Below are 14,676 nucleotides of genomic sequence, written 5' to 3'. Positions count from 1 at the left end.
TACACTCTCTCACTTTTTCACTACACTTACTCACCCTCTCTCTCTCTCTCTCTCTCTCTCTCTCTCTCTCTCTCTCTCCCTCTCTCTCCCATATATTATGGGGTAAATCAGCTTACACACAGCTAATTGTTTTTTTCTCTTTAATGGCATCATTAAGCGGCTCTGGCTGCTTCTTCCGACACTTGAGCAATGAGTTGACCTTTACCCAGCTGAGAACCGTGTGTGTGTGTGTGTGTGTGTGTGTGTGTGTGTGTGTGATCAGAGAGAGAGAGAGAGAGATACAGAGAGAGAGATACAGAGAGAGATACAGAGAGAGAGAGAGATACAGAGAGAGATACAGAGAGAGATACAGAGAGAGATACAGAGAGAGAGATACAGAGAGGAGAGAGAGAGAGAGAGATACAGAGAGAGAGACAGAGATAGAGAGTACACACTGGCATCAAAAGCGTATATAGTAATGAAGAAATGCATAGTAAACAAAAAAAATGCAATATAAATAACTTAAACTCAAACTTTCTGGGTGCACAATTCTATGAATAATTCATAGTAGTTACTGAATAATTTATAACAGTTCCATGTTAATTAATTGTACTTACCAAATAATTTATCTAACATATAATTCACTGCAGATACCGAATAACTTGCAGTGGCAACTAATTAAGTTATACTGGTGACTGAATAATTCAAAGTTGTTAGTTGGTCATTTATAGTTGATATTAAATGATACATAATGGTTACAGAATACTTGATAGAAGTTGCTAAATAGTTTATAGTAAAAGCTGTATAGTTTATAGTACTTAATAATTTATACTAGATACTGAATAATTCATACTAGATACTTAATAATTCATAGTGGATACGGAATAATTCTTAGTGGATACTGAATAATTCATAGTGGATACTGAATAATTCATAGTGGATACTGAATAATTCTTAGTGGATACTGAATAATTCTTAGTAAATACTGAATAATTCATAGTGGATACTGAATAATTCTTAGTGGATACGGAATAATTCTTAGTGGATACTGAATAATTCTTAGTGGATACTGAATAATTCATAGTGGATACAGAATAATTCATAGTGGATACTGAATAATTCATAGTGGATACTGAATAATTCTTAGTGGATACTGAATAATTCATAGTAAATACTGAATAATTCATAGTGTATACTGAATAATTCATAGTGGATACTGAATAATTCTTAGTGTATACTGAATAATTCATAGTGGATACTGAATAATTCTTAGTAGATACCGAATAATTCATAGTGGATACTGAATAATTCTTAGTGGATACTGAATAATTCTTAGTAGATACTGAATAATTCTTAGTGGATACTGAATAATTCATAGTGGATACCGAATAATTCTTAGTGGATACTGAATAATTCTTAGTAGATACTGAATAATTCTTAGCGGATACTGAATAATTCATAGCGGATACTGAATAATTCTTAGTAAATACTGAATAATTCATAGTGGATACGGAATACTTCTTAGTAGATACCGAATAATTCATAGTGGATACTGAATAATTCTTAGTGGATACTGAATAATTCTTAGTAGATACTGAATAATTCTTAGTGGATACTGAATAATTCTTAGTGGATACTGAATAATTCTTAGTAGATACTGAATAATTCTTAGTGGATACTGAATAATTCATAGCGGATACTGAATAATTCTTAGTAAATACTGAATAATTCATAGTGGATACGGAATACTTCTTAGTAGATACCGAATAATTCATAGTGGATACTGAATAATTCTTAGTGGATACTGAATAATTCTTAGTAGATACTGAATAATTCTTAGTGGATACGGAATAATTCATAGCGGATACTGAATAATTCTTAGTAGATACTGAATAATTCTTAGTAAATACTGAATAATTCATAGTGGATACTGAATAACTCTTAGTAAATACTGAATAATTCATAGTGGATACTGAATAATTCATGGTAGATACTGAATAATTCTTAGTAGATACTGAATAATTCATAGTGGATACTGAATAATTCTTAGATACTGAATAATTCTTAGTAAATACTGAGTAATTCATAGTGGATACTGAATAATTCTTGGTAGATACTGAATAATTCATAGTAGATACTGAATAATTCATAGTGGATACGGAATAATTCTTAGTAAATACAGAATAATTCATAGTGGATACTGAATAATTCTTGGTGGATACTGAATAATTCTTAGTAGATACTGAATAATTCATAGTGGATACTGAATAACTCTTAGTAAATACTGAATAATTCATAGTGGATACTGAATAATTCTTGGTAGATACCGAATAATTCTTAGTAAATACTGAATAATTCATAGTGGATACTGAATAATTCTTGGTAGATACTGAATAATTCATAGTGCATACTGAATAATTCTTAGTAAATACTGAATAATTCATAGTGGATACTGAATAATTCTTAGTAAATACTGAATAATTCATAGTGGATACTGAATAATTCTTAGTAAATACTGAATAATTCATAGTGGATACTGAATAATTCTTGGTAGATACTGAATAATTCATAGTGGATACTGAATAATTCTTAGTAGATACTGAATAATTCATAGTAGTACACTTCATTGTAGGGATATCAAACCTTTAGATTAGTAACTGAGGAGTAATTAAGGGAGATTAATTGTTAATAGTCTCAGTAAAAGTAAAATACTAAAATTACTCCGTCTCGCTCTCTCTGTCTTTCTCTCCCTCTCCTCTCTCTCTCAGTGAGTGGGATCCTGCTGGGTTCTCCATCGTTCTGCTTCACAACCGCAACAAAAATAATAAAATACCTCTCCAAATGGCTCTCTCTCTCTCTCTCTCCCTCCCCCCCCCTCTCTCTCTCCTCCTCCTCTCTCTCTCTCTCTGTCTGTCTCTGTCTCTGTCTCTCTCTCTGTCTCTCTCTCTCTCTCTCTGTCTCTCTCTCTCTTTTTTAAAGTCTGCCTGATTACAGTAATGAGCAGAGTTTAGTACTTTTTACTGTTATAGCCCTCAACTGTACTCTGAAGCGCTCTGAGAAGGGGTTGTTCATATGGAACCGGGAGGTGTGTGTGTGTGTGTGTGTGTGTGTGTGTGTGTGCATGATTGGCGCAATTAGAGGAGCGTTTGTTTGAATGTTCTCACATTACAATCAGACACATATAGCTCACTGTAAACTCCTCTATGTGTCTTAAAGTGTAGTTTGGCCAGTTTTCCAGTTTCCTCTCTCAGCCTAAATGCGTTCAGTCAGGCATGTTTGGAGTCTGAAGTTTGCTTCTTTAATTTGGCACTGGAGCGATGAGGCTAATGTAGCTAAAAGCTAATAGAAGCTAATGCCCCACTAATTAGGAAAGCAGGTGTGGCATCGAGTCGTATGACTTTGACTCGAGTCGTACTCGAATCACAAATTCGATGACTTTAGATTCGACTCAAGAAATCGAGAAAGTTTAAATTCAGTTTGACCTATTGGTTGTTTTTAGTTGGCTGAACTAGTTTTAGTGCTGAGCTAGTTTTTATTTTAATCCTCTGTGCCCCAAAAATCAAGTCTTCAAATATAAAGTTTACTTTTTTCAGTAGTATTTTAAAAATTCTTTTCAATAATAAATTAATATACAGCCATACACTGCTAATGTGCTGTCATGAAAGTCAGTGTTATGAGTGCCGACTGACTTGTTTAGGGCTCACTCACTGACTCGGGACTTGAATTGAGACGCGACTGTCTTGACTCGGGACAACTTAGTGACTTGTTCCCGCCTCTGGCAATTGTCACACTTGTCTCAAAAAGACTTGAATATGAAGTTTGTGACACTGTATACACTGTTATCTATAAACACAGACTATAGATAGATAGACAAAACAGACAGATTGACAGACAGACAGACAGACAGAGACTTTATTGATCCCAAAGGAAATGTAACAGCCAGTAGTAGTCTCACATCACAGGGCAGTTATAATAATAAGGGTTATACAATGTAAAAAGAAGAATATATACGAAAGAAACTATATACAGGTATATATATACAACTAGAATTATACATTATAAATATACAAAAAGAAATATACCAAAAATTTAAGGGGGAAACCTCACTGATTTTTCAGTACTTCTGCATAATTCAGTGTTTGAGGTGTAATCAGAGTGATTCAAAGTGGTTTGGTGTGAAATGGTTCAGATTTCTTTACAGTGGTGGTGATAGGAACCTTATATATATGGATAGAAGATGTACAAGATGTCAGTCTATATGTGTATAGAACTGTAGAGTATAGATTTGCTGGGCTGAAGGTGCAGTAAGATCAGAGTGAGTCTGTTTGAGGTGTGCATGAGGTTTGGATTGTCCATGGAGATCATCATGATGATGACTCAGAGGTGCAGTGACAGGCCTATAGACCGATACACCAGCACTACTGGCTGTTCAGCAGCCTGATGGCCCGGACTGTCTCAGAACCGGCTGGTTCTGGACTTTATGCTTCTGTAATGAAGTTACAGTTTATTGAGTTACTTTGTTTTTCTTTATTGAGTTACTGTTTTAATTGCATTGTCTGCGCAGTAAGTAGACAAAGTCAGCAAACTCACCTCAAGACCGGCAGAGAAAGCAGCAGCAGGACAAATTATTTCCTTTTATGTAATTTATGTATCCATAAAAGGCTGAATCTGGGGCTATTAAACTGTTTGGAGCAAACCAGGCGGTCACATCGGTGGTTACGTCCTCCCAAAACAGCCGTGTTGCGTTTTAGGATGCAGTACATCATGAAGATCTGCTGACACAGCCCATATCCAGGAGCCTCCAGTCCTGGTCCTGGACAGCTACCTTCCCACAGAGCTTAGTTCCAACCACACCAGCTCCAGCTAATCAACCTCTTCCTAAGTCCCTGATTGGCTGAATCAGGTGTACACGAGTTAAGTAATGGGCAGGACAGTTTACTGGACACAGGTTGGAGCTGAACTCTGTAGGAAAGTAGCTCTTCAGGACCAGGATAGAGAGACTGCTGTAGAGGAGTTAAACCCTTCAGACGTCTGGTTCCTATCACCACCACTGTAAACAATTCTGACTCTAGTTTCTCCAGAACGGAGCACTTCACTCTAAACCACTCTGAACGACTTTGTTTACATCTAAAAAAATGAATTATGCAAAAATTTAATTAAGGGATTCCACTCTAATTACACTACATAACATTTTATGGGGCTACCGGATGTTTTTACGACGTTGCTCAGCGTGTTAGTAAATCATGAGCGTGTATCAGTAGCGCACATCGTTATTCAGGGTGAACAGCCACTAATAAACCCACAAACCCTGTAAGCAGTCTGGACAGTTTGGGCTCTTACTTACTCAGAAACTCATCACAGTGGTTCAGCATTCCAGTTCTGTGTTTATTGAATCATATACAAATATTGTCTATGTTTACCAAGTTTTGAGGCATGGTGTCAAGGAATGTTCTCCAAAGGGTGAAGTAACTGGAAGTAACAGGTTCATAGCCTTATTTGCTAGTTTGTCTTCCCATACGACACAATAGTTTTGACATATTAGCATCCCCATTGACGATAATTATGTATTTTATGTAGCTGTTGTCATATTTTTGAGTAAATAATGCCTGTTTTTCTTCTTCTTCACTTAAACTATCAGCTGAAAGCAGCCAGTAGTAACCTACATGCACGTACAAGGCCATGCAGAGATGTAGTACACAGCAATTTTTCAATAACATTTGAAAAATAATTTTAAATTACTTAATGAACATTTTAAATGGAAGCGCATTGTATTAGAATAACGTTCTTTAATGATATTTGAATAGTATATTTCATCGGTAAGGCTTCTAACTTCCCTCCTGCTCACTGCCGCATTGTTGCAGCCTGGTGTCACATGGTCCGTGGCCCGGTACCAGTCTGTGACCCGGTGGTTGGGACCCTCTGATTAAGATGATATATGGAGTACAATGCAAATGTTTTAGGCACCTGAGAAATTTACGCTTTAAAAGCTCTTTATCTGGTCAGTAAGCCTTGATTTGCCCAGAAAACGTTACCTGCCTGACTGCACTGTGCCAGCTGTAGAGTTTGGTGGAGGAGGGATGATGATATGGGGCTGTTTTTCAGGGGTTGGTCTAGAACCCTTAGTTCCAGCGATGGGGAATCTTAATGCTTCAGCAGAACAAGACATTTAGGACAACTGTACACTTCCAATTTTGTGGGAACAGTTTGGGGAAGAACCTTTCCTGTTCCAGCATGACTGAGCCCCAGTGCACAAAGCAGCTCCATAAAGGCCTGACTGGGTGAGTTTGGTGTGGAAGAACTTGACTGGCCCTCACAGAGCCCTGACCTCAACCCCATCACACACCTTTGGGATGAACTAGAACGGAGATTGTTAGCCAGGCCCTTACGTCCAGCATCAGTGTCTGACCTCTCAAATGCTCTTCTGGATGAATGGACAGAAATTCTCACAGACTCTCCAACATCTTGTAGAAGCTTCCCAGAAGAGTGGAAGCTGTTGTAGCTGCAAAGAGGGACCAACTCCATATTAATGCCTATGGATTTTTCTGTAGGTGTGATGTAATATAAATGGCTTCAAATGATGTGCTCAGGTGTCTAAAACTTTTGCACAGTGTTGCATACAGTTTATGTGTCTAAACGTCTGAATGTGTTTAGCGTGTAGTGTTTGTATAACGTGTATACTCGGTTTTACTCTCTTTCTGGTGGCGCGTGTCCTTGAGAGAGTGTGTGAAACATGGAGAGGTCTGAGCTGCCCTTCATAAAGATTAAGGCAGTTTATATAAATATGGCTGAAACTCAGTAAAGAGTGAGAGCAGATTTGCGTTTGTTGCTAAGGTTACTGTGAGGTGTCAGCACAGCAGCGTTTAGCTGCAGTGGTTAATGTGGTCACACATACAGAAACACAGTGGAAATAACACTCAGATACAGCAGTGAGAGAGTGAGGGCGAGCGCAGGTCTGCGGGGCTGCTGCAGGCTTTTAGACCCACATCCAGTCATTTAGAGAGTGTGAGTGTGTGTGTGTGTGTGTGTGTAGGTGTGTGTGTGTGTGTGTGTGTGTGTGTGTGTGTGTGTGTATGAGGGGTTTTTAGAGCACGACTCTTACACACACAGATGGGTCTGTTTATGGGCCTGCACAACTCTAATGGTGTGTCTCTCTCTCTCTCTCTCTCTCTCTCTCTCTCCCTCTCCCTCTCCCTACCTCCCCCCCCTTTCTCCATCGCTTTCTCTCTCTATTTCTTTCTCTATTTCTTTCTCCCCCTCCCCTCTCCTCCTCTATCCTCTCTCTACCTCCTCCCATTTCTCTCTCCCTCTCTCTCTCTCTCTCCCTCTCTCTCCCTCTCTCTCCCCCTCTTTCTCCATCGCTTTCTCTCTCTCTCTCTCCATCTCTTTCTCTATCGCTTTCTCTCTCTCTCCCTCTCTCTCTCCCTCTTTCTCTATCGCTTTCTCTCCATTCTCCTCTCCCCCCGTTCTCCACCTCGCTTTCTCTCCCTCTCTCTCTTTCTCTCTCCCCCTCCCCCTTTCTTCATCTCTTTCTTTCTCTCTATCGCCCTCTCTCTCTCCCCCTCTCCTTCCCCCTCTTTCTCCATCTCTCTTTCTCTCTGTTTCTCTATCTCTCTCCCTCTCTCCCCCTCTCCCCTCCCCTTCCCTCCTAACTTCATCTCTCTTTCTCTCCCTCTATCGCTTTCTCTCTTTATCTCTCTCTCCCCCTCCCCTCTCCTCCTCCCTCCTCTCTCCTCTCTCTACCTCCTCTCATTTACCCTTTACTCTCTTCCATCTGTTTTCTTCCCTCCTTCTCCTAATTTGCCTCTTGTTGCCTGTCTCTCTGTCTTTTTCACTTTCTTCCTTTCGTGTCTCGTTCTCTGCTCTCTCCTCTCATTTCTTCCTTCTCTCACCTCCATCGTCTGTGACTCTCCTCCCTCGCTCCTCTCCTCTCCTTTGCTCCTTCATTCAAAGATCCTCTTCTGTCTTCCACACCCCTGCCTCTCTCACTGTCTTTCTCCTATCCCTCTCTCTTTCAGTCTCTCCTTCTTTCTGTTCCATCTTTCTTTCTCTCCCTCCTTCCCTCTTCTCTCTCTCTCAGTTCACCTCAGCAGTGCTTTATTGACACGAATACTACGTGTTATTTTATTGACAAAGCAATTAACACAAACATGAGTAGGAGAATGAAATAAACACATAAAATGGGAATAGAGAGAGATCAGTATTGATTATTGATATCTCTCTCTCTCTCTCTCTCTCTCTCTCTGCAGCTGGTCAGTTGAGTCAGTCCGCCCATCTCTCTCTCCAGCTGCCCTACACTGTGCTCGGACTGGGCCGGAGCGCCAACTTTCTGGATCATCTTTTCGTGGGCATACCCAGACCACCTGGAGTAAAGGTACCCCCCCCACTCTCAGACACTCAGAGCCAGGTGAAGTCCCTCAGAGACACTGATGCAGATGGTCTGCTCTCCTGCCTGCTGTCTCTGACTGAATGTGGGCGCACGGCTGCTCTCTTATTATTCCAGCCAAACTGGGCCAAACAGCAACAGAGCCGACAGGAATCAGGAGGAGGATTCGTACAATTCGGTGCCCCCCCCCCTCCCCCCCCAACTTACCCCAGAATGACCAGCCAAGGTTAATGTGGTTTACAAGTGTAATAGAAGCTTATACCTCACCAATTAGCACAGTGCTAACTTAGCATGGTGCTAACTACATGCCTCACTTGCCTCAAACTGTGTGGAGTGGAATCTCAGTTAGACTTAAATACATGGTTTCTGAGACACTGTGGGAACATGAACTATAAACATGAACTAAAATATGAGCAAAATTGTATTTTCCCGCAAAAATATAGACATTTTATTTACTATCCCAAACCGCCAGTGAACCTGCAGGAGTCTTCTGAGTTTATATGGAATGTTGATGCACGAATGCATTTAAAAAAGACCAAAGCTGTCTCAAAACTATCATAAAACAGTGTCTCAGTCATCAGGCAGTGAATTCATAACCATTTCATGCAGTAACTTTCTGTGAGGGAGCTTTTAGAGGTGGACGTCTGGTTCCTATCACCACCACTGTGAACAGTTCTGACTAAGTTTCTCTAGAACAGAGCGTTTCACACCAAACCACTCTGAACGACTCTGTTTACATCTTAACCACTTAATTATGCTGAGAAAAATCTAAACATTTCTAAAAGTGTGTTTATTGTGTTTTAAAGCTGTTTGTTTGTTATGTCAGTTGTACAGGATTGTTTGATATGAGGAAAGCTGCAGTTGTCTGTTTTTCACAGCAGGGGGTTCTTACTCCTCGTTCTACACCCCTCATTGCTCACTAGAAGCTCAACATAGTCACAACATTTCACACACACAGACAACAGAGTTCATCTGGTAACAGAGTTACATCACAAAAAGTTTATTTAATCGTATTTCTTAAAAACATCTGAGTCAATTTCCATTGCACTGGCAGAGTGGCCACTAGGGGGCTCCAGAGCAAGGCTGCAGTTCATGTAGATCAGGAATCGGCAACCTGTGGTTCTTTTACTGTCCTGTTGTGGCTCCACAGCAGAATCAGATTTGTAGGTAAAAATAAAATAATCCTCCTTTACAGTAAAATAAAGCTCTGCTGATCGTTCAACACAGTTTAACAATAAATGGTCTTAAACTCTGGAGTTAATGTAGAACTGCTGATTCACCCTTTAACCCTGAAGATCAGCGCAGACTGCTGGTCACCATAGCAACACAGACAACAGTCTCGCCTAGACTAGACGCTAACGAAATGGCAAAGAGAGAGATTTAAGATGAACATCGATAATTTAGAGATGAATGGACTTATTTGTGTTTATAATCACTCCAGCTGGTTTCCTGATACGTTTAATCTGCAACGAGAAACTGAAACACTAAAAAGTCGCGAGGCTGAAGTCATTTTCTCATTCACAAGCTTCTTGTTCCAATTCTCCCGTTCCACCTTAAATGGTGCAGCAGTTACATTCTGACACCTCAGGCACCATTTAAGGTGGAACGGGAAAATTTGAACAAGAAGCTGGCGAACGAGAAGCGACTTCAGCCTCGTAAAAAATCGAAAGTTGAGAGACGTTTTACAAGAAACTGTTCTACTTTTGCGGGAAAGTTTCCTGCTGGAGATGCGAGAAAAGCAGCTATATCTGAGCTAAAGCTTAAAGCAGAGCAAAGTAAGTCTTTTCAAAAGTAAGTAAGTTTTTTTTATATTATATTTTTTAGTCTATACTAGTACATTTAGCACATACCGAGACAGATTTACAGCCGAGATGGTAAAATGGATCTAAAATGTTGTGGCTCCAAAAGTGGTTTGATCCTTTGTTAACGTGAGTTTTACCAGAGCAATTGCTAACACAGTGATAATCATAGTAAGAGTTATAATTCTACTATTAATAGTAACTGTAATGCTAAGACTGCATTTGTGCCATGTAAAACAGATCACTTCTCCCTGTCTGTCATTCTCTCCATCACTAAAATCTTTCGCCCTCATTTTCTCGCTCATTTGTCTTTCTAAGAAAGCTTCAGCACAGAAGCTGCTCTCCCTCTCTCTCTCTCTCTCCCTCCCTCCCTCTCTCGCTCTCCCCTTCACTCTCAAATTCCCCAGTGCTACTTATTTGAATTTAAGACATCAGCTTCCTCCGCTGTCAAAGAGAACACAACAAGGGTCTTTATCAGGAAGCTATTAGAATTGCAGATTTTATCTGCCTTAACACACACTCACACATATGGTTTGTTTTTATACCTTGTAAGGACATGAAGTCTTTTATATGTTCCATGTTGGATTGTACATGTATAAGTCATATATGTAATAATATGCCCCCTATGTAAAACAGTACTGTGCAAAAGTCCGAGACCACCCTTCATTTTTTAAAATTCCTGTCAATGCAACCATCAAGTACAAGTCATTCATTTTTAGGAGATCTTTCTGAGCAGATTAGATATAAGGAATAAAAAGGAATGTATAAGGAAGGAGAAAGTCACAAGGAACAATTAGCGGAAAAAAGGAGTTTCCAAAAAAGATTAAAAGCTATGGAGAAATTGGGATTTCTAACAACCATCTGGAAGAGCTGGTCGACCCCAAAACTGCCCCCATCAGATAAACAGCACTTAAAGCTTTCATCTCTGAGAGAGAGGAGAAAATCAAGCTGCTTCAGATCTGAAAACATCCACAGGTGTTTCTGTCCATCCTTCCACTGTGAGAAGACGACTCAGCGCTGTGGGTCTGAAAGGATGTGTAGCTGTTCAAGAAGAACCTCACTGAGAAAAGGAGACGGACACATCAAACAAAGAAGCTGAACGATGGACTGACCACCCCAGAGTCCAGACCTCAACACCACTGAATGTGTTTGAATACTTCAGAAAATGATCAACCAGCTTCTAAGACTGAACTTTGGAGGTGTGTCTGCAGATTCTTTGAGGAACTGAAAGTGAGTCTCCTGAAAAGAATGGAAGCTGGAATAAAGGGGAAGAATTGACACATTAAACACTGAAAAATATGATATTAATTAGTATTTTTTAATGCTTAGAAATGAATAACTTGTACAGAGTGGCTGTTTTGACTGGAAATTAAATGAAGGGTGGTCTCTGCACATGTATTATAATGTAGTTCCTGTAAGTTAACCTTGTTTTTTTCTGGGTTTTTTGCTATGTGAGGACATTTTTGTCCTGACAGTATATGAAAACAAACACACACACACTCCCCTGCTGCTGTGTGCATGAGCTTCTGCATTCAGCGCTGTTGATTCTAACATTCTAACTCCTACATGAGCTGAAAGGAAAAAGAGAAAGAAGGAATAAAGATGTGAAGCTGCTAAAGAAGCAAGTACGCGCGGTCGATTATGCTCGCTGTTCATACGACTCACACAAACACCTCAGATAACCGTTTCTAGACAACACACCTGTAATTGTAGCTGCTTCTCTTTGGCGCTGCCTCTTCAGAATAAGAGGACTGAAAGAGTGCCTTTTTCTTTTTCCACCCTCGTTTCATCCTCCTTTCTGAGGCTCTCGCTATCCAGGTGATCCTGTTTCTAATTGGAGGAGTCGTTTTGAAAGCCTTCACGCTGCCGCGCCACGAGGAAAGCGTCTGATTGTTTGATTTCTTCGTCGGTTTCCGGCTGAAATTGGGCCTGTAAAGGAGGCTGTGAGCGCCGAGTTTTGGCTGAAAGTGAAGCAGTTGGTGTTTTTATTGCAGTGCAGGTTCAGCTGGCGGAGACGAGCAGAACGCGGTTATATAAAACAGGGGTCGCGTCTTCAGGGCGAATTTACCGCGTCTTTTTTTATTTAATTGGTGAAATCTGCCAATTAAATCTCTCTCAGCGGAGTGGAAAACAGCACTAAATAGGTGGGTGGGGAACGATACAGAATCCAGCCGACCTCCTACACTTCTCCTTTCCTCTATCCTTTTCTCCTCTTTCTTCCTCTCCTTTCCCATCCCCTCTTTTTCCCTCCTTTTCTTTCTTCTCCTGTCTTTATATATTTCCCACATATTCATTGTATATCTTACCCATCTCCTGATTTCCTGACCTTTCTTAGTCTCCTCTCATTCTTTTCCTTCCTTCAGCTCTTTCACCTCCTTCTTTTCTGCTTCTTTCTCTCCTTCTTTCCTGTATTGTTCTTTCCTCTTCTCCTCCAGTTTCTTCTCTTTTTTCTTCTCTTTTCTCTTTTCCTTTCTTCTATTCTCTTCCATTTTCTTCTTTTCTCTTCTTTTTCGCTTCTCTTCAATTTTTTGTCTCTTCTCTTTCATTTTCTTCTCTTCTTCTTTCCTCTCTTCTTTTTTCCTCTCTTCTTTTCTCCGTTCCTCTCTTCTCTTCGTTTCTCCTCTCTTCTCTTCTCTTCTCCTCTCTTCTCTTCTCTTCTTTTCTTCTTTCCTCTCTTCTCTTCTTTTCTTCTTTCCTCTCTTCTCTTCGTTTCTCCTCTCTTCTCTTCTCTTCTCTTCTCCTTTCCTCTCTTCTCTTCGTTTCTCCTCTCTTCTCCTTTCTTCTCTTCTTTTCTCCTTTCTTGTCTTCTCCTTTCCTCTCTTCTCTTCTTTTCTCTTTTCCTTTTCTCATCTCTCTTCTTTTCTCTTTTCCTGTTTTCTCCTTTCATCTCGTCTCTTATCCTTTCCTTTCTTCTCTTCTCACTTTACTTGCTACTTTCATCTCATTATTTGCTCGCTTTTATTTCTTCTCCTCTCTCCTTTTTTATTCCATTTTAATCATCTTGTCAATAATCTTCACCTTTCCCTTCTCTGCTTTTCTTCTTCCATCTTCTCTTCCTTTCCTTTTCTTCCTCTCTTTTCCTTTCCTCCCCTTTTACTTGCTCATCTCTTCACCCCTTTCTGTCCTCTCCACTCTTTCTTTCCTCCTCATTTTTCTTCTCATCTCCTTTTTTCCTCTTCTGTCTTTCCTTTCTTTTTTCCTCTGCTTCTGTTATTACATTATTTTTTTTATTTCATCTCCTCTCCTTTTTGTCTCTTCTCTACCTTCCTTCTTTCGTCTTCTGTTCTTTTACCTTCTCTTCTCTTCTGCTGCTTCTTCTTTCCTCTCCTTCCTCCGTTCCTCTCCTCTCATCCCATATTCCGTCATCTGTTCCTCTCCTTTCCTCTCTTCACTCATTATTTACTCTCCTCTCATTCTTTTTCCCCTCTGCTTTTCTTTTTCACATCTCCTCTTCTCTCCTCTTCTGCTCTGTGATTGGTCGGTTCTGTGTCTAGTTCTCCCTCTGGTAGTGACCACAGTTGACCCCATCAGTGGGCAGTAGGTTAACTCTCCCCACGCAGCTGCAGAACGCCTCATCTATTCCATTTACCAGCCACTCTGTCCACACACTCCTAAAATAGCATCAGAGCTTCAGCGAAGCCCGCGCGCCCGTTAAAGTGGCGCAGGAACATAACGCAGCTTTGTGATAGATGTGTCGTCGTAAATTAAAATCTGCCCCCCGGAGGATCCCGAGAAAGATGAATTCAGTGTTTGCTGCTAATTGCTGTCTGGAAACAACCTGAAGAGGGAAGATTACCTTTGTAATTGATAGAGCTGTGAGTTCGTGTGTGGAAAGCTTACAAAGAAGCTTCTGCTAATAAGTGCTATGTGAACAGTAGGGCTGCCAAGTCGACAGCAGTGATGACAAACTACTGCACTTTATTACACCTAGACTACAAATCCATAGTAGATAATATGTGGCTTGACGTTTACAGTAGCCACGTTTACGAGAAGCCTAATAATCTGTTAATAATAGCTCAGTCAGAATAGAACACGTCCATGTGTACACCTCAGTCAGAATGGTCTAGTCTGATTGAGGCTACTCTGAATACTCTGGTATGTGACTGAACGAGGTGGGTAATCCTGTAAATAATCTGTTAAATAGAAGAATAATAGCCTGTATCTGATTACATTCCCTATCGGAAAGGCTCCGCAAGCCTCATACAAGAAAAGGTGGATAATCTGGTCTTCTGGCCAAACAAAACAGGTCTGAACCACAATTTACTGAAAATAATCGCAATTAGATATTTTCCCCAAATTGTTCTGCCCTACTGAGACCATTGATTTATGGTTTCAACACCGATCTTGAGTGAAGCAACACTAGTACCAACAGCATTCCTGTCAACCTGATTCTAATAATCAATAGAGAGCTCTGTATAATTTGTTAAAAGCTCTGAGGCCACATAGACATTAATATATGTTTACATGCTGTGGAGTTGGGCAGTGCAGAGTTAGGAGTTTTACCTAAGGACTCCT

The 14,676-nt window shown here is 40.2% G+C and overlaps 1 protein-coding gene across 1 annotated transcript in view; it reads left to right on the top strand.

The window, feature by feature from the left end:
* The window catches only part of LOC118817629 (T-cell immunomodulatory protein-like), a gene marked incomplete at its 5' end in the record, with an annotated part of 88,126 nt that overhangs the window by 48,444 nt on the left and 25,006 nt on the right, over positions 1-14,676 (top strand). Inside the window, 1 exon segment of the mRNA XM_036584460.1 lies at positions 8,226-8,350. Coding sequence (XP_036440353.1) covers positions 8,226-8,350 — 125 coding nt within the window.

This window comes from Colossoma macropomum, unplaced genomic scaffold, assembly GCF_904425465.1.
Source record: "Colossoma macropomum unplaced genomic scaffold, Colossoma_macropomum, whole genome shotgun sequence".
NCBI classification, from domain to species: Eukaryota; Metazoa; Chordata; class Actinopteri; order Characiformes; family Serrasalmidae; genus Colossoma; species Colossoma macropomum.
This window is presented reverse-complemented; position numbering and strand designations above follow the sequence as displayed.